At 36.8% G+C, this 22,489-nt stretch overlaps 1 protein-coding gene across 1 annotated transcript in view; it reads left to right on the forward strand.

The window, feature by feature from the left end:
• Window positions 1–21,797, forward strand: part of LOC131239987 (COP9 signalosome complex subunit 3) — a 63,470-nt gene extending 41,673 nt beyond the window's left edge. The window contains exons 8-11 of the mRNA XM_058237957.1: window positions 8,598–8,756; window positions 8,844–8,965; window positions 21,320–21,392; window positions 21,472–21,797. Coding sequence (XP_058093940.1) covers window positions 8,598–8,756; window positions 8,844–8,965; window positions 21,320–21,392; window positions 21,472–21,537 — 420 coding nt within the window. The 3' untranslated portion in view covers window positions 21,538–21,797. The remainder of the gene's footprint in view (window positions 1–8,597; window positions 8,757–8,843; window positions 8,966–21,319; window positions 21,393–21,471) is intronic.
• The last annotated feature ends 692 nt before the right edge of the window (window positions 21,798–22,489 follow it).

The raw sequence follows: 22,489 nt of genomic DNA on the forward strand, positions 1-22,489 counted from the left end.
TTTTGATTTTATTTATTTATTTATTTTTTATTTTTTGATACGCTGAAATGAACGTATATCGTGCCGTTGTTTAGTTTTATTTTGATTTTATTTATTTATTTTTTTGATTTTTAAATTTTATTTTATTTTTGTAAATCACTAGGAATCAATAGAAGTAAGATGGAAATCCATGATTTTGCATGTCTTACATGCTTAGTCATGGATTTCATCCACCGATTTGGGGACATGGGAAATTGGGCGATACCGCTTGTTTTTTCATGCTTGTCTTCTTAGACTTATAAATGATATGAATTGATTTTGAATAAAATTGCTTCACTTCTATCAGACAACGTATAGTTTAGGAACTTATACAAAGAAAACCTATTATGTGAACTTTTTTTGTTTTTTTTTGGATTTTTTTTGGGTTTTTTTTTTTTGGGGGGTTTGGGTGTTTTTATTTTATTTTTTATTATTTTTAGTGTGTATTGATGTCTTTTTTAACCTCTCCTAAAGTTTCATTGAAAAATTCCAATTTTCCAATGTTTTCCAAAAATAGCGACACATTACGTGATATTGTCAATATTTCCCATTAGATACATGCTATGTTTCCGTATCCCTAGGGTGCGAATTGACACAGAAAAACATTGGTTGTGAAGTGGCTACCCTACAAGGTTTTCCTTGTCCTCCACCAAGTCAAAGACGTTTGTGGTCCCATTTTAAGACCCTTGGTTAATTGCCAACTGAAATGGTTCCGGCCTTTATCTTCTTGGGCACGTAGGACCTTGTCAAAGATGCAATTGGATGGCTGGATTAATATCTTTGAGGATCGGGCGATGCAATTACACAAAGGGACCAAATTGGGGAGCCGAAACAAGGAAATTGGTGGCCCACTCTAGTCGACCATGCATTTGGGAGGATGAGCCTCTTCACTCCCTTGATTCAACGACGACGATGGCAAGCCAAAGTGTGTAGTCACAATCATACATCCTATTAGAGTTGGCCTCACCTCGCCGTCTTCCTTTATTCTTCTCCCTTTCCTTTCGCTTTTTCTCTCTCTCTTCCTCTTTTCTTTCACGCTTTTGGGTTTGTTGTGAACAACAACAAAGGAAGCGAGAGAGAGGAATATATGGGGTTAGTGGTCGAAATATCGGTATCGCGTTACGTATCATATCCTTGGGATACATATACATATCAGTTAATGCACATGATACATCGTTTGTATCAGGTAATTTATCGCACTTTTTGGGAGACATGAGAAAAATTGGGAAAATGGTTGAATTTTTTAATGAAACTTTAGGGATTGTTAAAAAAGACCTTAGTACACACTTTTAAATCATAATACCTTAAAAAAGAAGTGCACATAATAGGTTTCCTTTGTATAGGGTCCTAAGTTATGTGTTGTTTGATTGAACAAATGCAACTATATTCAAATTGAATGCATAACATTTAGAACGTATGTGATGATAATTTCATCATACACTCCTAATCAAGGTGCATCGTTGCAGTGACAATGGGCATAATGGTACCCACTGTTACCAATATGGTTACAACGCGTATCAGCCGTTACGGGGCTGCAATGACCGATACGCCCCCTATAACGATCAGAAATTTTTTTGTTAATAAAAAAAATCCAAAAAAAAAATCTATTAAATCCAAAAAATTGTAAATATTCCAAATATGCATTCATTTATAATTTTGAACATGTTTATGGTGGTGTAACAGTCCCCTCTTTGGTGAGAAAATTGTATCAGGTGGTTTGATGAATTATGAACCTGATAGCCTAGAATTGATTGCAAAACTCATAGATATAAATTTTTTTTTTTTTTTTAAACTATATAATACTAATGATAGATATATTAGAATGAATTTAATATCAAAATATCTCACATTTGTAGGTGTTTGCTATTATTTTCCGTAATTTACTCTACAATTCTACATTACATACCCATCATTGAGGAGTGTGAGGTGAGGACTTACATAAATTACAATGTTTACTTTATTCTATTTAATGTCCTAAACATGCTAGAGATTTCTCCTCTTTTGTAATTCCCATCTTATCATCCTCAAGATATAAAAAGAAAAAGAAAATAGTAGTGTCTGATTTACTCCCCTCCAACTTGATTAAGGATTACTTGATTTGTTGTCAAAAGAGTTATTTTAAGAACAAGTTCGGCAATGTCAATGAATGTGTGGGTAATGGGTATAGAAATACTTGACCCTAAATGTAATTAATGTATTAAAAAAAAAATACTTAATAAAACTCTCGAGTCACTACCAAAAAGAAAATATGCTTTCTTATGGTTGCTCGACCTCTACGTCATTGTCATCATTAGGCTGCAGTTGTGGAGTAGGTACTGTATATTCGTAATATCCCGCACTAGAGAGAAAGATCAAGTCAACAAAACTAGAGGACAACTGATCCTGACTAGGCAACGACTTCGACCCCGAGTAAGGATATCCACCAGTGCTTGTCGAATAGTCATATCGGTGCTCGTACTCGGGCTGCTGTGAATAACTTGGATTTGGATCTCTGTAATCATATGGAATATGTGGATTGGGAGGACTATCCAACATGAATGTGACGGAATAAGCTCCATATAATCCAATTGGCTGTAAGAATATCGATAATGCTCGGGACCATAAGCCTACTGTTGATCTTTCGGACATCCCGGTGGTGCACCACTAGAGCCAACCTCCTTCCGCTATCTCTACGTGACTAAGTAGACTCATAAGACCAACCTTGCGTACCTTGTTGATGCTCATCGACCTCACGATCTGTAGATGATTATATGTCGGTGTGCCGAGCGACATCAGGTGCATTATCACCATCATTACCATGATCATCCTTGTTGGTCTTGCTGCTACTACTGCTCGTACTCTTCCACTGAGCTAGACTTTGCATGAATTTGCCTCTCTTTGTAAGTCTAACACAGCTGCATGACTTTCAATTCTTCACTGTCCTGTTCTATTTGTTTTTCTTTTGCTTCCAACTTAGGTAGAAGCGGGTCGTCCTCGTCATAAATATTGTCCAAGTTTATTGGATAATAATCTGTCACCGGCAGTTGCTGCAGTAATGATCCTATGATATCGCCGCATTCGTAGCTTCATGTTGTAGTGCATGAAGACAAGTCTATCCAACGTCCTAGTTTGTAATCTATTCCTATTCTTTGAATGAAAAGTGCAAAACAACTCTATTTCCTTATGCAGCTAAATGAAGACGTTGTCCAGCTCAAAACTCTTACTGCAATTTTTGGAGAGCCTTTGCACTCTCTTTGAAATTCATCCACTATTCAGCAGGTGACAACCTAGATACTGCATGTTGTGCAAGAGTATCTCCAAAGCTACCCTGATGATTTCTATATGTATTTAATTCACTCAACACCTTTATTGGATATCTAAGTCAGGGTCTAATCTCTTTATCACATTCTTTAGCTTGACACGAACCTCATCATCCGCAACAAATGATTGGGCACATTTGTATCTATGATTTAGATGGTAACCTATACATGAAGTTCATGATGGAGTTGTCTTGTCCATCTCTTGTCAATCATCCTCCAATATACCTCCCAGCTTGAACAATCACATTGAATTGCCAGCTTTACCTTATCCATGGCATCATGAAGGAAGCCTATGGTAGGTGCTTCATTGATTTCAACAAGACGAAGTACCCTCATTAGTGGCTCCATCACCTTTAGGATCTTTGGGGCATTTTTCCAATATTTGTTGCCCCGTATGATCTTCACAACCTCAACCGGTGTCCCTGATGTCTTCTTCCCATGTTTTGTGTTGAGCCAATTTCGAGAAGCGAACATCTCACTCAACTCTCCCATTTGCTGGTATAAACTCTCAAGGGCTATAAAGTTAGTTGTAAATTTAGTCGCCGCAAGCCTAAGCAACTCTCTTTCCTTCGTAATCCTCATTATTGCAACTACTTGATTATGATACGATATAAAGATTTTACTGAAAATTTGCCGAACTTTTCTTTTAGCCGTCTTATCGACCCCTTTCTAAAACGACATATGAACCTTACTCAAATGTATCCAACAATTTCAACTACTCCACCTCTGATCTCAAATAACTTCCTCTCCATGGAAAGAGATGTAGCTTGCCACCATCGTATTTGCGTCCATTGAAATCTCCCTAAATGGGGTAATATCTCACTCAACTATGCTCCCCTAACCATACATTCTCCCAAAACCTAATGTCCTTTCCATTTTCCAAGGAAAAACGCATTCCTTCTCGAACCTTATTTTTCAACGAAGCCATCTATTTCCAAAGAAACGATGCTATATACAACGCTGAAGGCCTTATCCATCTACTTCCTTCTTATACCTCATACTTCCTATCCACCACTTCTCTCTAAAGGCTACCCTCTACTACCCTAAAGCACTAAATCCACTTGCATGATAATGTTAAATTCGTCACCGCAACCACCTTAGATAGATGTTTAGCCGACTATTTCCAAACAATAACCCCCCCCCCCCCGCGTATTCCACGGCTTGCACATCCTCCTCATATGATGCAAATTGTGCTTTTCTTCTGCCCCCTTCCACAAGAAACCCTGCTTGATTTTTTCTAATTTGTCTAGCACTGGCTTCAAACACTTGATAGTGGACATGAAATAAATTGGTAGATTTGACGTTGTCGCCCTGATTAATGTTAGCCTTCCTCCCGAAGGCAGGTGCCTACTCTTCCAACTTGATAGCTTCATATTAATTCTCTCTATAACTTTATCTCATAGATGTTTAGCTGACTTACTGATATATAATGGTAGACTGAGGTATGTAGACAAAATAGAACCCTCCCTACACCCAAAGACCTTAGTGAATTTGCCAACCTCTTCCCTTGATATACCCAACCCCACTAACTCACTTTTACTGATATTTACCTTTAACCTTGATACCACCTCAAAGCGTATTATCATTGTTCGAAGATTATCTACTTTTCATTCATGGGCCTAGCACAAAACCAATGTGTCATCTGCATATTGTAAGTGTGATTTCTGAAACTCTGAATTGTCAACCCTCAGTCCTTTCACTAAACCCGCCGCCGCTCCTCTGTCAATCATCCTACTCAAAGCCTCCATTACCACCACAAGCAAATATGGCAAAAGTGGATCCCCTTGTTGCAACCCTCTAGAAGCTAGAACAATTAACTAGGATATTTATTATTTATTTATTTATTATTATTTTTTTTTTGCTGATTTAACACAAACATCAATCCGAGACTACCACTTCTCCCACCCCAATCGGCCCAACATATAATCGAGGAAATTCTAATCCACATGATCATAAGCTTTTTCAATATCCAATTTGCAAATAACCCCCTTTATACCTTTTTTATTATAAGAATCTATACATTCATGAGCTATCAACACACCATCCAATATCTGCCTTCCTACCACAAAAGCCCCTTGTGACTTGCAAATCACTTCTTTGTTAAGTGCTCGAAATCTGTATGTCAACATTTTTGCTAATATCTTTTGACGACCCCTCAAAAGATTGATGGGCCTAAAATCCCTCAAACAGTCCGCCTTGTTGTTTTTCCCCAGAATTAATGCAATAAATGTAGCCCCTAACTCTATTGCTAGAAAGCTGTTCTCATAGAATTGATTTATATAATCAATCACATTTGACTTTACAAACTCCCAAAACTATTGATAAAATGCAATCAGGTAACAATTCATACCGAGGGCTTTATCACTAATCAAATTAGAAACTGCTTCCTCTATTTCCTCTTCTGAAAAAAGGCATTTTCTAGCGAGTTCACTTCCTCCTTAGAAATAGAACCAAAACGAAGATTATTGAGTGTATGTCTCTCCCATTCTTTGCTCCTTATAGAAGTTTACCATCGATACACAAACCCTAGCTTTACTTTGAATCCTTTCCCCCTCAATCACTACACTCTTAATTTTGTTAGCTCTAGCTCGAGCACGAGCCAAGGCATGAATTTATTTATTTATTCGTGTTCTTATCTCCTAGTTTCAACGAAAGTGTCTTAGATTGCTGTCTCCATTTGAGTTCTTTCTCTCTTAACCTAGCATTGTACCCAACCGTATGAATTTCTTTACATGCTCTTTCTTCATCTAATAGCTTGCCGCCCTCTTCTTTGACACCAAGTGCCTGAATATCCGGCAAAATTTTCAATGATTCCTCTTGTCAACTCCCCAAAACCTCTTTTTTCCACACATTAATCATAACTTTTAGAAGCTTTAATTTCTAAAACAAAGCAAAACCTGCCCCACCCCAAATCGAGAAGGAAGACCAATCTTTAACCCTTTCCTAAAATCCCTTCTCGCCAAGCAAGCTCGAATCTAAATGGATGGGGACCCTAATCCTCCTCATCCACCTCTATATATAATTAGGCAATGATCAGATATTGGCCTTGGCAAACCTCTTTGATGCACTTGTGGGAACTTTTCGACCCAATCCGATGAAAGCAAAAAACGATCCAACTTCAACTTGATTACCATAGCCTGCCTATTGGTCCACGTGTATTTCACCTCACCCATCGGTAAATCTACCATTTCATTTTTGACCATCCATTCTAAAAAACTTCTCATACTTGGGTTTTCTGACTTCCTCTTGATTTCTCACACCATTTCATTTTTACCCTTAATCCTTATCAAAGCTGAATACCATCAGTTTCCCTTTTGTACATGTATATTCCCTACTCATCTATCCTTGGAATTCCAGCTTCACAAAACCTGATATGTTGTTCCCTTCACTAATGACCATCAATCTTGATGATTCAAGCTTTGTCCTTTCCGAACTGATAGCTTGCACTAATAATAGCTCATCATCAAGATTGACGGCCATTCTTGGCTCGGCTGATAATGCAATTCTAGGAGGAGTCGGTATAAAGGGCACTGGATCATTTGGATGGATCCATTTATGCAAATTCTAGAGATACTGCCCCTGGAAAGTAATTCACGAGAGAGAATTGAACGAGGAACATTCACATTGCACCTCAACATGTTTTGATAACTGTCGCAATATCAGGATTGACCATTCATTCTTTTGGAATGGATGAGCTGTGTTGTTAGCTCACTTTTAAAATCTGATAGTTACTAAGATCCATTTAAACTCCTTTGCAATGTTTTGAGGGATGGCATTTCCTCTTTGAGAGGGGGAAATATTGCAGATTGCATAAAGCATAGGAACCTGAGGGAAACTTTGGGGAAACTTTAGGAAAGTGGTGGAATTTTCGGTGAAACTTAACGAGATGTTAAGGTACACTCAAAATGTTAAAAAGCTTAACATAATAGCGTTCCATTGTTTAGGAGACGGTTACAAGTTATGTGCTGTTGGCCATAAATGATGCAATTACATAAAAAACGAGTTCATATCATTCAAATAACATACAATACAATCAATAAAACACAAGAAATACAACAAAACTAAAAAAAAACAAAAATCTATACTGTGGTCTCAGATCAACTTATTACCCAGCTGTGTAGTTCTGTTGGACAAAATACAATGTATTATGTTTGACAAAATACGGGATTTAGCTTCAAGGATAATTTTGTTTGCCCATTTTGAGAGGAGGGTAAATGTAATTGCCAACATCCTGGCTAAAGAGGGGATGAGAATAATTTTCAACAGTCGTCCAGTTTATTCAACTAGAAACAAAGGAAGAAAACCCTTGCATAGAATTAATAATTGAACTTTGGGTCCTGGGTTTACATGGTCTCAGGAAATATCATAGATATTGTGGATATCTTGTACACAAATATTGTCTGAGATGTTGGGAATATCACAGATGTTGCAATATATTGGTTGATATATTGTCGATACCTTGTAAAAACTGAAATATCATATCACACATGTGGGAAAACCCGAGATACCGGCTGATATTTCTTGCATGGTGCGTGAAGAGTGCCAGCAACAAGTTTGGTTGTAGGAGTGGGGAAGCATCTGTTTGAAAATATTGGCTAGTATAAACGGCCAGGAAGCGAGGAGTGTGAACAGAAGCATGATTTGAAGCAAGAGTGGCACTCATTTAGAAGCCAATGTATGATATTGTCAATACTTAGAATGCTGCCCCATTATATGATCCTTTTAAAACATCTTCTCCCAATGGAAGAATCCCAACGGACAATGCTCGACCATATGTTTCTTGGTTGACTTGTCATTTTTTGGCTCACGTCCTAACTCTTACCTCAGATTGTTGGTCTACCTACCCTCCACATGTAATGTTTGAATAATGTTAAATGAGTATCTCATGCAATCACTCAATAAATCATCTGTTTAAGAAAGAAAATGGTTGGTCATATTTGTCACGGTAAAAATGGGCCAGTCATGGAGTATCTAAATATGTGGAAGACCCTTTCTGATTAATCAAGCATTTTAGGCGTAGGCCTTCTGCTGTTACATATATATTTCATTCCATCTCAATGTCATTTAGTTGGCCAGCCTTTTCAGCTTTTAACACTTGATTATTCATTCATTTTCAAGTCGCATTCCAATATTTTGTGACCCCCAATTGCCACAAAGCATTCTCTTTTCTTCTATAAGGGTCATCCTCATGAATTTTGCACTTTCATGGCTGTAAAAGAATCTGGAGTGAGGTAAATGCAGTTTCTAGTGAAAATTTTGATGATGTATATTTTATTACAGGACAGCAATCTTGGATTAGTGAGGCAAGTTTTATCATCTCTGTACAAGCGCAATATCCAAAGATTGACACAAACATACTTGACTCTGTCACTGCAAGATATAGCCAACACAGTGCAACTGGAGAACTCCAAGCAGGCAGAAATGCATGTTCTCCAAATGGTGATTTCACCCTTCATGAACATTTTGAACATTAAATAATAGGGAGGCAGTGATTTTAATCTTTAGATTATATCTATGTGATTTTAGATTCAAGACGGTGAGATATTTGCGACAATCAACCAAAAGGATGGGATGGTTAGTTTTCATGAGGATCCTGAGCAATACAAAACTTGTGAGATGATTGAGCATATTGATGGCTCAATTCAGAGGTATGCTCTCTTGATATGAAACACATACGCAAATTGCTTATGCTTCTTTTCCACTGGATTGATTAGGAATTATGTTAAGCGCCTATGAAGATATTTATTTATTCCATGCTTTTGTTTTCAATTTTTGTATAGAGCACCTAGTAGGCAAGTACGATAGTTTTGGTGTTCCTGTTGCATTCTTTTCAAATTAATGCACCGTGTTTCCTTGTGTAACATGCCTTGTTTTATTTATTTATTTATTTATAGATATGCCGTGTTTTATTTTTTCTTTTTCTTTTCTTTCTTTTTAGATATCCCTCATCAAATGGGCAATGGGCAGTTTCTTTGTTCCTTGGAGTCTTTCAGTTGATAAAATGTCCCTCTGAATAGTTTCTGCAAGCAGTTTCAGGCATTTTCTTCAGTTCAATGTCATCTGTCTATGTTGCATTTTCTTCCTTTGCATGTGTCTGTGTAGAATTAGGGGGTTGCTTTAAATGCTACATTGGCAAATATACATGTTTACATCTGACTAATATTTCAGCCTTAGTGATGGTCAGACAAATGTTGTTCCTCTTTTCTTTGATAAACTTCGATTTATAGCAAGGTTGGAATAATATACTTATTACCACTGTGAATTTTTTCTCTGCAACAGTGATAAAGGGATGTAGTGAGTCTAGTGACTGCAAAGGCTTTGGTGCTATACACGTTTTTTTCTTTCTTTGATATCAGGCACAAAACCTGCATGAATGTGGCATGCATTTCCTCTTCTTAGGATGAAGTGCGTGAAGAAGAAATGCATTTCTCTTTCAAAGAGAACCAGCTGCTCTCTCTCTCTCTCACTCTCTCTCTCTCTCTCTCTCAGTTTGTCTCTTTATCATTTAAAAGGCTGCAACGTGGCTATATTATGTCCAAGCATTTATAGGGTAGTCCAACAGAGCATGATGCTTCATATACTTGCACGAAAAAGGGCGTTCAAATGGGTGCGGAATGGGTAACTGCTTGGAGGTGAGGCCCTGATTGTGGGGCCCACCTTGATGTGTTGTATATCCATGCTGTCCATCTATTTTGCCAGCTCATTTTAGGGCATGGTCCAAAAAATGTGGCATATCCAAATCTTAGGTAGACCACACTACAGGAAAACAGTGGTGTGATTGAATGTCCACCAATAAAAACTTCTTAGGGACCACTGTAATATTTATTTGCCATCCAACCCGTTGATAAGGTCGCATAGACTTGGATGAAGGGAAAACACAAATAGCAACTTGATCCAAAACTTTGCACTCCCTGGAAGTTTTTAATGGTGGGAATTCAATCCCTACTATGTGGTCCACCTGAGATTTGGATTTGTCTTTGGGACCATGCCGCAAAATGAGCTGGCAAACCAGATGGACCACATGGATATACAACACATCCATCGAGGTGGGCCTCACCAAGGTGTTCAATAACGGTATCAGTGGCCGTAATGGCCACTGGCGTGACCGTTATGATATGGGCCGTAACGGTTGTTACGACATTTTTAAATATATATATATATATATATATTTTTTTTTTTAAAATTTGAAAAAACATGTTTCTGGACCGTTACAGGATCGTTACGGGGCCATTATATAGGCAGTTTTTTTTTTTTTTCCTGTAACGGCCATTATGGCCATTTCAGCCGTATAACATGTAACGGTTATGGCCGTTACCATTACGTAATGGTCGTTACGACCATTATGTAACTGTTTTTGTATACCTTAGGCCTCACCAAGCTGTTACCCTGCCTCACCTAATCCATGCCCTAAAAAAATATACACGAGGTATACATTAAACTCAAAATTAACCAATTAAATTATGAGACCCATTGTCGCTAAGTCATAATCTCAAAATCAAGTTCTTTGAATGATCCTAACTGCTGGTTTTTGAACACTCATTTTTTGAAATAGGACCATTGGATATTTTTCATTCTTCACCATCCAATGAATGTTCCACGTATTTGGGGTCAGTTGCATTAGTGGGATGAATGCCAATAGATTTAGATTGCATGAATTTGAGGCCGATTTGGGGAATTGAGTGGTCCCCCAAATCGGCGACACTACTCATCCGAATTTAATTTCAATTTTTTTCTAAAAATTTATTAGGGGGATATGGTGTCTAATGGTTAACTCAAATTTTTTTGTATAATTATGGGGGGAAAGTAATGTCAAACGCTTAGGGATATGCATTAGTGGATAAATGCCATACAATGCATGAATTTTGGGACTATTTGGGGGCATTCGAGTGGCCCCCTAAATTGGCAACATTATTCATCCAAATTTAATTTCAAATTTTTTCTTAAATTTTTTTAATGTGAGGTATTTTGGTATTACATTCATTCTACTATATTTAGTATAGATATTAGATAGAAAATTAAATATAACAATTCTGTAGTTAATCCCAGGTTGTTAGGTTCTAAATTCATTAGATAGCCCGATACAATGCACTCACGAAGGAGTGGACCATTATTATACCAAAAACAATGTTCAAAGCAAAAAATGAATACATATTTAGAATATTTAGATTATTTGGCTTTTTCTGGATGTTTTTTTGATTAAAATTGACTGTTATGGGGGGCTTATCAGTAACGATGGTGACCGATACGACCACTGTTATCGATACAGAATACCTTATTTGAAAGTGTAGACATAGAGACAATATCAACACAGAAGTATTTTTATTTGTGTAGATATATAGATTAAATAGAGAAGAAAAGAAGAAAGAAAGAAGGTTGGGAGAAGAGAGGAAAGGTAAGTTAGGGTTGGACACCCGCCCTCTCCCTTTTATGTTAATAACATAAAGTCAATATGAAAAAAATACCCTTAATAAAGAGAGAAGAAAAGAGAGAAGGTTGGGAGAAGAGAGGAAAGGTAAGTTAGGGTGGGACACCCACCCTCTCCCTTTTATGTTAATAACATAAAGTCAATATGAAAAAAATACCCTTAATAACAAAAACAAAAATACAATCTAAAAAAAGAAGCAAAAATACCCCACACGTCTCATATCAAAATAAACAACTAATTAAAAGAAGAAATAACTAAAAATGAAGTCTAAGTGGGTTGTATAATGGTATGACCCACATCTCAACATCCGCTAACACTCCCCCTCACGTTGGAGCATATATGTTGTCAATGCCAAGCTTGGAGTATATGCATGTAGATTGACTATGACTAAGGGCCTTGGTGAATGCATCTGCAAGTTGATCCTGTGACTGGACATATAGCGTAGAGATTTTTTTTTTTTTTGTTGGAGACTAGAGACCTTCTCACATATGAAGTGATAGTCAACTTCGATATGTTTGGTTCTCTCATGATAGATCCGATTGTTTACAATGTGGGATGCTGCTTGATTATCATAAAACAATTGCATAGGTGTAGATTCACCACCAGCCCCATTTACTGCAACAATTTCTTAATCCACACCAACAAGTATTATGAACCATTGCTTTATATTCTACTTCAACGCTTTATCGGGCCACAATGCATCTCTTCTTACTCTTCCATGTGACTAGATTTTCTCCCACAAATGTACAGTAAGTAGTAGTAGAGCACCAAATAGCTGAATGGCTATTCCATGTGACTAGATTTTCGTTTGTACATAATTCCCTATCCTAGAACTCCTTTAAGATATACAAAATTCTAATGACTGCATCCATGTGAGGTACCTTCAGAGAGCTTATAAACTGGCTCATCATACTAACAACATAAGATATGTCTGGTCGAGTGATAGTTAAATAGATGAGTTCCCAACCAATCTTCTATCTCCCTGGGTCTTTAAATATATATCTTGGACACTAATTAGTTTGTGATTCAAATCCATTGCTGTATCATCTAGCTCAGTACCAAGTAGACCTGTCTCCGTGAGTAAATCCAGAACATATTTCCATTGAGAAAGACTAATTTCTTCCTTGGATCCGGCAAAAGTATTGAAGATGACTAAGATCTTTGGTGAGAAAATGCCTGTAAAGATAATTAAGCTCCCCAATCCTCCTATCGTTACTTATTGTAACAACAATATCATTAACATATACCACCAACACAATAAGATCTAAAGTGCTTTTCCGTATAAAGAGTGAATGATTAACATGATTTTGAACAAAGTCACAGTCAATGTTTTAAATATCGTTATCGTATAATGTATCACACCCTTGGGATACGGATACATATCGGTTATCGCATGGGATATATCGGTTGTATTGCGTAATGTATCGTTGTTGTTGGGAAACATGGGAACATTGGGAAATTGGTCGAATTTTTGAAGGAAACTTCAAGGATTGTTGAAAAAGACTTCAATACACACTAAATCAAAACATTAAAAAAAAAAAAGTGCACATAGTGGGGGTTTCCTTTGTATGTGGTCCTAATACATGCATTGTCCAACTGAATTGATGCAATTATATTTAAAGTCTATTCATATAATTTATAAACATAAGAAGACATGTATGAAAACACAAGCAATACATTCAAAAGCAAAAGAAGAATCACTAGATCAGGTTACATGTTTGATTTTGTGTTTGGATACAAATATTGCAACTGATTTGTGAGAAATTGAGAAATTTATTTATTTATTTATTTATTTTTTTCCGATTTTCCGCTACTTTCCCCATCTCCCCCAAATCTCGAAATCGAAGCTCCAAATTTATAATTATTTATGGAAAACATGAAGAATAATAAATTTGTAATTGTTTGATATTAATTTAGCATGATTTACAAAAAAAAAAAAAGGATAAAAAATTGAAAATGTTCACCGAATCGAATAGGTGGGATATATCAACACTACCTACACATTTCGTATCGCACAGGTGGGATATAAGATATATCGTGGGATATATCGGGCGATATCGTCGATATTTAAAACACCGGTCACAGTTCAACACATTCTTATTGAATTTGTCAAACTATGCTTGTGGTGGCTGCTTCAGCCCACAACTCACCTTGTTTAGTTTACACACTTTGTCTATCTCCCCTTGAAACAAACACAGATGGTTGCTCCATATCAAAGTGTGCCATAATAGCCATTACGTAATGGTAACAGTGGCGACCGTTACATATTACGGAGTTGTGATGACCATAATGGCTGTTATGGAAAAAATTGAGTTTCGTAGCTCTTTTTTTTTTTTCAAAAGAAAAAAAAGAACATAATGGCCATTACATCCTGTTTTGTAATGATAATGGTGGTAGCCATTACTACCACCATTACCGTTACAGAATACCGCGCTTCATATAGACCTCTGTGAGATCATCATGAAGAAATACATTTTTGACGAACAATTGGAAGAGGGGCACCTTGATTAATGGCTACAGACAGTGTTCACATTGTCAACGAAATGTCGATAATATCGCCGATAATATCGATGTCGCTAGACTAGCGACACCGAAACCCCCCTTTTTCGTTTCTCTTTGGATTATCAGTGAAATATCGGCGATATCGTCGATAATTTTGGATTTTTTGCGACAAAATAGGTAAAAAAGGAAAAAAAATCGAAAAAAAAAAACCTTTGATTTCGGTAATACCTGGTTGATGGTTGATCGGAACTCGGAAGAAAAGAATCTGGGTAGCAATCGACAGCTCTTGTCTTCGACGGAGGTAAAGAAATCTGAAAATTTCCCTTTTCTTCGTTCGATTGGAAGATTTTCGGCGAAAAATCAGGGATTTTGGGAGATTGAGATGGGATTTTGAAGCCCTCAGTCGAAAATCCCCCCCTCTCCGCCGAAAACCCCTCTTCGCAGACGAAAAACCTTCTTTTATTTTTTTCTTTTATGCCTCAGAACTACAGAAGCGGATCGCGCATGGTGCGCTTCAGCGTACTGAGTAAACTCTCTGGGCCCACTGTGAATGTATGTGATTTATCCACGCCGTCCATTCATTTTTCTAGTTCATTTTAGGGGTAAATCCTAAAATTAATGCATATCCATAGCTCCAGTGGACCACACCACAAGAAACAATGAGAATAATGATTTTCACTGTTGAAACCTTCTTAGGCCCCACAGTGATGTTTATTTGTATCAAACCTTTTTGTAAATATAAAAAGGCATGGATGAAGGGTTAAAATAAATATCAGTTTGATTCAAAATTTCTGTGGCCACCAGGAAGTTTTTAATGATATGCATTCAATTCACACAGTTTCCTGTGGTGTGGTCCATTGAAGATTTGAATCTGGTTCATTTTTCGGATCACATACTAAAATAAGCCATCATATATGATGGATGGTGCAGATGTAAGGTACACACTTTATAATGGGTCTCACAGTTAGGGATCCACGGGAAGTGGATAGGCTGGTGTACCTCACCCCAGCTATATAGTTGCTGTAAGAACGTGTCGTGCAAAGAAGAGCACCGATGCTCCTTGAGCTCCGAGTTGTACGAACGATTCAAAGGAGATCAAAGTTATATTGGCCCCACAGTGATGTATTTATTATATCTACACTGTTAATCTGTTTTTAGAGTTCATTTTAGAGCATTATCCAAAAAATGAACTATATCCAAAGATTATATGGACCACACCATAGATAGCAGCGGAGATAATGATTTTCACTGTTAAACAATTTGCAGGGCCCACCATAACGTTTATTTTGCATCCAATCTGTTCATAAAAACACAAATATCTGAATGAAGAGGAAAAACAATTTTCATATTGATCTAAAACTTTTGTGACCCCAAAAAGGGTTTAAGGGTTTCAATAGTAGACGTTCAATCCCCCACTGGTTTTTGCAGTGTGGTCCACTTGATAGTTATATATGTCTTATTTTTCGTCTAAAACCTTAAGACGAGCTCTTCAAGTGGATGAACGGTTTGGATATAAGACATACCTCATAATCAAACCCACAGAACTTGCTGACGTCAATAGCTGGTGTGATGTACACCAGCCATTCCGCCTCCCAACCCACCTAGCTAGGTAAATTTTGGGATTCATAAAAACTACACTGGAAGTGGATTGCATACTGAGTAAACTCAGTGGGCCCATCGTAATTTACGTATTTGATCCACTCTGTCCATCCATTTTATTAAATGATTTTAAGGCACAAGCCAAAAAATGAAGCATATCCAAAGCTTAGGTGGACCACATCACATGAAACTATGTGAATTGAATGTTTACCATTGAAAAATTCTTGAGGGCCACAAAAGTTTTGTATCAACCCGATATTTCTGATTTTTATTAATCCATGTCCCTGTGATCTTATGAATAGTTTGGATGAGAAATAAACATCACCGGGCCCTATGAAGATTTCCATGGTGGAAATCATTATTCCCACTGTTTCATATGGTGTGGTCCATTTGAAACTTAGATAAATTTATTTTGGTTATTATTAGAGTAATTTTTTATGTAAACGTATGCTTTTTTGGTCCCATTAAATGAAAACTTATTATTTAATGTATTTTTTTTTTTTTACAAAATTTTAATTTTTAAATATACAAATATATGTATTAAGGCATGTCCTGAAGTCTCATTAAAAAATTTCACCGTTATCTCCATGTTTTCGCATTTTTCTCCGCATTTCCGGTTATCGGCGATAACGATATTATATCTTTATCTCTGGCTAGCGAAACTTGTAGCGATGCCGACAACTCGAACACTGGCTACAGATAGGATAACACGAAAATTTAGCAACATGAAAGGAGGTTTCAGTATAATCAATGCCAAGAGTTTGAGTATATCTTTTTGCAACAAAGTGAGAGTTCAAATGTTCAACTGTACCATAAGGATGAGATTTAACGGGTCACACCCACCTGTAATTAATAACACATTTTTTGGGAGGTAGATTGGTGATTTCCCAAGTACTATTCCAATAAAGAATGCCATTTCCTCTTCCATTCTTGCTTCCATTCTCTACGTAATAATGTTTCCTTAGTATGACTAAGGAATAGAAAGAGAGGACAAAGATATGGCAAATTTATAGAAAATGGGAGATAGGGATCAGTACACGCTCGTAGTGTTTGAAATATCAGTATCACCCTTGGGCTACAGATATGTATCGGTTATTGCATGGGATATATCGGTTGTATCACATAATGTATCGTTGTTGTTGGAAACATGGTGAAACATTGGAAAATTGGTCGAATTTTTCAATGAAACTTTAGTAATTCTTAAAAATGACATCAATACACACTTATAAATCAAAACATTACAAAAAGCAAGTGCACATGGTGGGCTTTCTTTGTATGGGGTCCTAATCTATGCGTCGTCTAATTGAATTGATATAAAGTATGAATTTTATAAATGTAAGAAGATGTGTGGAAACCAAGGTGTGCCAAAACGGTTACGTATCGGCCGATACGTAACGTTAACGGTGGGAACCGTTATGCGTTTCGGGGTCGTATCGGCCGATACCCGATTTTGTATCCGTTTCGGCCGATACGGGCCCGTTACAGGGTGTAACGGCCGTAACGTGCCGTTACGGCCCGTAACGGGAACTTTTTTTTTTTTCTCCTTTTAAGCTCTGTTTTTGCTGTTTTTTTTAAACCTCTTTCTTCCAAACTGTTTCTCACTCCTTCTACTACTAATTTTGACCAACCTTGGCTAGGTATTTGAGATAAAAACACATTATATTACAGATTTTTTTTAATCAAAGCTCGGTGGGCCATTTTTCAGAAATTCGTCAAAAATAGGTATTTATACTTTTTTTTAATATGTTTGCTATTTTAATCATGTCATATGATGTGTTAATCATAGTAGAACATGTTAATGTGCATTTTACAGATTTGGGGTGCCATTTAATAATTTTTTTATATTTTTTTCTATTTATGCATGAATTTTGGCCCCTTTTTTTAAAATTCGAAAAATCAATTTTTAATGGTTGTTTTGTTGTTTTAATCATGCCATTTGATGTGTTAATCATAGTAGAACATGTTAATCTGCATTTTACAGATTTGGGGTGCCATTTTATAGTTTTTTAATATTTTTTTCTCTTTACGCATTTATTTTGGCCCTTTTTTTGAAAATTCGAAAAATCATTTTTTAATGATTCTTTTGCTGTTTTAATGATGTCATATGATGTGTTAATCATAGTAGAACATGTTAATGTGCATTTTACAGATTTGGGGTGCCATTTTATATACTTTTTATATTTTTTTCTATTTACGCATTTATTTTGGCCTTTTTTTTGAAAATTCGAAAAATCATTTTTTAATGATTCTTTTGCTGTTTTAATGATGCCATATGATGTGTTAATCATAGTAGAACATGTTAATGTGCATTTTACAGATTTGGGGTGCTATTTTATATATATTTTTTTAATATTTTTTTCTATTTACGGATTTATTTCGGCCCTTTTTTTGAAAATTCGAAAAATCATTTTTTTATGATTCTTTTGCTGTTTTAATGATGCCATATGATGTGTTAATCATAGTAGAACATGTTAATGTGCATTTTACATATTTGGGGTGCCATTTTATATATATATATATATATATATATATATATATATATATATATATATATATATATATATTTCTATTTACGCATTTATTTCTGCCCTTTTTTTGAAAATTCGAAAAATCATTTTTTAATGATTCTTTTGCTGTTTTAATGATGTCATATGATGTGTTAATCATAGTAGAACATGTTAATGTGCATTTTACATATTTGGGGTGCCATTTTATATTTTTTTAATATATTTTGTTTTCTATTTACGCATGAATTTGGCCCTCAAAAATAATTGCAAACACCTAAATGTAAGATATTTTCATATTACATTCATTCTAATATATCTATCATTGATAGTAGATAGTTAGAAAATTAAATATATGAATTTTGTAGTCAAATTCAGGTTATCTGGTTCATAAATTCATCAGACAGTCCGATACAACTTCTCACCAAAGAGTGGACCGTTACACCACCATAAACATGTTCTAATTTATAAATGAATGCATATTTGGAATGCTTAGAATATTCCGGATTTAATCCATATTTTTTAATATTTTTTTAGCAAAAAAAAAGTTTTGCGCCGTTGCGGGCCGTTACGCCCCCGTATCACTGTTACGCCCCCGTATCCGTATCGGTTTTGGAGGTCACCGTTACGCCAACCGATACCGATACGGGACACCTTGGTGGAAACACAAGCAATACATTCAAAAGCAAAAGAAGAATCACTAGATCAGGTTAAATACATGTTTGACTTTATGTTTGGACATAGATTGCAACCAATTTGCTAGAAATTGGGAATTTTTTTTTTTTTTTTGTTTTTTGTTTTTTGTTTTTTTTTTCAAATTTTCGCAACTCGGTCCATCTCTTCCAAATCTCAAAATCAAAGCGCCCCCAATCCATGATTTTTCATGCAAAACATGAAAAATCATGTATTTTTAATAATTTGACAGTAATTTAACATGATTTACAGAAAAAAAAAATGATCGAAAATTAAAAAAGCTCATCGGATCAAACATGTGGGATATATCCCACTACTTGTGCATTTCGTATCGCATAGGTGGGATACAAGATATATCGTGGGATATATCGGCCGATACCGTCAATACTTAAAAGACTACACACACGTTTGCCTTTTCTCAAGGCAATAGGAACATTAAACCTATCTGGAGAAGTCATTGAATCACTAGGCTCAGAAGAGGATATGATGGATGGCATATCATGATGGCTGCACTATCTATAAATTTTTATTGTGAATAGACTTTCAGTTGAGGCATAGTGCTAATGGAGTGGTCAATAGAGGAAAAACCCAAAATGTAGATGCATCAAGGTAGACTGGATCTTACTTACTGGACTAACCTCTGTTATGTGGCAGTTTTTATTTTTCACGTTCACGAGGAAACTAACAGCATTGTAGACATGCTGGCCGATTATGGTGTTGATGGCGTATGGGGTTGACGTATCGACAAAAAGCTTGTCCTTGGTCACATAAGAAAACAGGGAAGAAAAGGGAAGGGGGAATTCTGGGGAAATCTGAAGTGTTGTGGCTTGCAATTTGCAATCCAAACTCCCACCCAAATTCAAGGAGGGCTCTCAAGCCTCTTACTCCAAGAAATGAAATTTCACTCAAATTCAATCAAAAGTCCTTTTACAATTACCAAAACAGAATATTTATGCTAATTACTACAACTACCTAAACAAACCTTAACTAATCATTATTAGGCTCACTAATCGTGCAATTAGTTGGCCAAGATTCCAACTATAATTATCCATCTAATTGCCTATCAAGCACCCACAAGAAAATGTTCAAGATACTCCTAGGATTCCTTCCAAATTTCAAATTCAAACCAGACATGCACTGGCCATGCGCATGTCCAGCACTTGCGTGGTTGGCAGAAGGATATCCTCTGCTCACCACACAGGCCTTGGACACGTGTAGCCGTAATGCCAACTGCCCAGATTGATCCCAGCCCTCCACATATGCAAGTCAGGTCAACCTCACTACATGAGGCGTCGACTTGTCTTCAAACATGGAGTTAACTCTACTAGTCCATTCTGTTTTTGTTGTGGGGGCTTGTCTGGCCCTTAGTTGACTAAAAATCTTGTTTTCGTCTTTGGAAAATTTACATTTTGGAATAAATCATACCATTTGTGGCTTGGATTAATCTTTGATTGACCATTTCTAAAACATTGTGAACTGCCAATTCACCAATAGCTGAAGTGGGGATTGCTGAAAGCAGCCGCCTCAATAACTTGCCCAAAACAAAATACATAGTTAACTACTATTGGAATATGTTTGAATTTATCCCCATCAATTGGTCTGATGGCAATGCTCTTTGAAATTTTTAACGTTTTACTTGCCTTGTTATTGATTCGTTTATGCTTGTATGGGTTACCATGATAGTTTAAATTTTTGAGGCATTCAGTTCATATATCCCTCATTCCCGAGCAAATACTCGTAGTGGAAATGAACTAACAGTTTATTGAATATGTTGATTGGTCATTTGGGAGGCCAAATAAGCTCTACATGTGGAGCTGATCTTTTGGCTATCCAAGCCATTTGCATTGTGGCCATCCAACATTATCATCCCCATCAGATGGTCCTTACCTTTATTTTGGGCTCCTAAATTGGAACCATTGCTGTAATTTCCAGTCCAATTGGATGGCTAGGATCATCTGATAGGGCAGATACTAGGGCATAGTCTGGGACCCAGAACCAGCATTGCTGGCCCAAACAAAAACAACAACATTTCTTCCAGTTGAGCACCATAGAATAGGCCACATACTTTTGACAAAATGAGTATCCATTTCCCCATTGTAATTTTGTCGGATATAATTTTGGTTTCTGCATGCCTGTGACACTATTTGGAAGCTGTTGGCTGATTTCCCTTGGCAGTCCTCCGGCTTCATCCTATTACAAGAAGTTCATGAATCCAATTCTCGTCTTGGAACCATGTAATATCTAAATTCGATTGATGAACCTTGTATGATTTGTTTCAGGATAATGACATTGTCAAAGAAGCTTAGCTCAATGGACGAACTTATCTCTTATGATCCCACATACCTGGCAAAGGTGAGCCTCACATGATCAAGGCTTTCTCATCCTTCTTCACAACTTTCCAAATCCAACACCTTGAAATGTTTCTTTTCAGGCTGGGCGAGAACGCTCAAGATTCGACATTGATGATTTTGATTCCGTTCCTCAGAAATTCATGTAAATGCATTGATCGAGGTTGCGAGTGGTTAAGTTTGAAACTGCAGCATTGTTGGGCATTGGGGTATAGGCTGTTCTGGTCTTCTGTTCGGGCCTCTTGTGGGGTGGGCCGTCAGGTTTTGCTGTATTTCTTGAGAAAAGTAGAAAATTTCCCACTGATTTTATCCTAGTTACCAAAGTTGATTTATTTCTTCCCTCTTCAATGATTTGAAGAGGAATTATATGAATCCACATCTGTGCATCATACAAGAGCGTTTACGATAAGGTTTATGTTTCCCACTGGATGAATTTGGCCTAAAAATCTCAATGGGACAAACTTAACTTCTCAATCTGTGGTCTGAGATAGATGATTAAAGATGGCATGCAACAATGTTTCACATTCAATTGAGTAGGGTCCTAATATTGATGGCGGATTTTCCAATCTGGAGATTACTACGGCACAGTCCATTTGATGTTAGGACGACATGCCAAATGGTTTGATTTGTTAGGGCTGGCAACATGCATGGTCGCCTTATGGTCTGAGTCTTGGTTTGATACAGATCAGGCCGTCCTCATTTTAAGACCCCGATCCGTTGGATCGGTTGGGACTCATTGGGCCTGTGCTTAGTTGTTTCCTTTCTATCAAAAGCTTAGTCTGTGTATGAGCACAAATCCATTTCTGGCGCTTGAAAATGATAGCATGATTGCCAAATGGCCTAGGCCTCGTCTTCGGTCCTGATTTTTTGCTAAGAAATCAGTCCATTCAAAGCCCAGAAATGAAAAACCGAAGCTTACTGTGTGAAGGCTCAAATCTCTTAAGATTCCTGTGGCATGAATACATGTTGGAAAATGGACACCACATTATGTAGCGCAAATGCCAAGGCAACGGACATGGTGATGTGGCACGTATGCAGGATCCGGGACATTCATAGGGTGTTCTCCTCAATGAATGTTCCTTGGCCCAAAATTCTTGCCTG

The sequence above is a fragment of the Magnolia sinica genome, chromosome 3 (assembly GCF_029962835.1).
Source record: "Magnolia sinica isolate HGM2019 chromosome 3, MsV1, whole genome shotgun sequence".
Classification (NCBI taxonomy): Eukaryota; Viridiplantae; Streptophyta; class Magnoliopsida; order Magnoliales; family Magnoliaceae; genus Magnolia; species Magnolia sinica.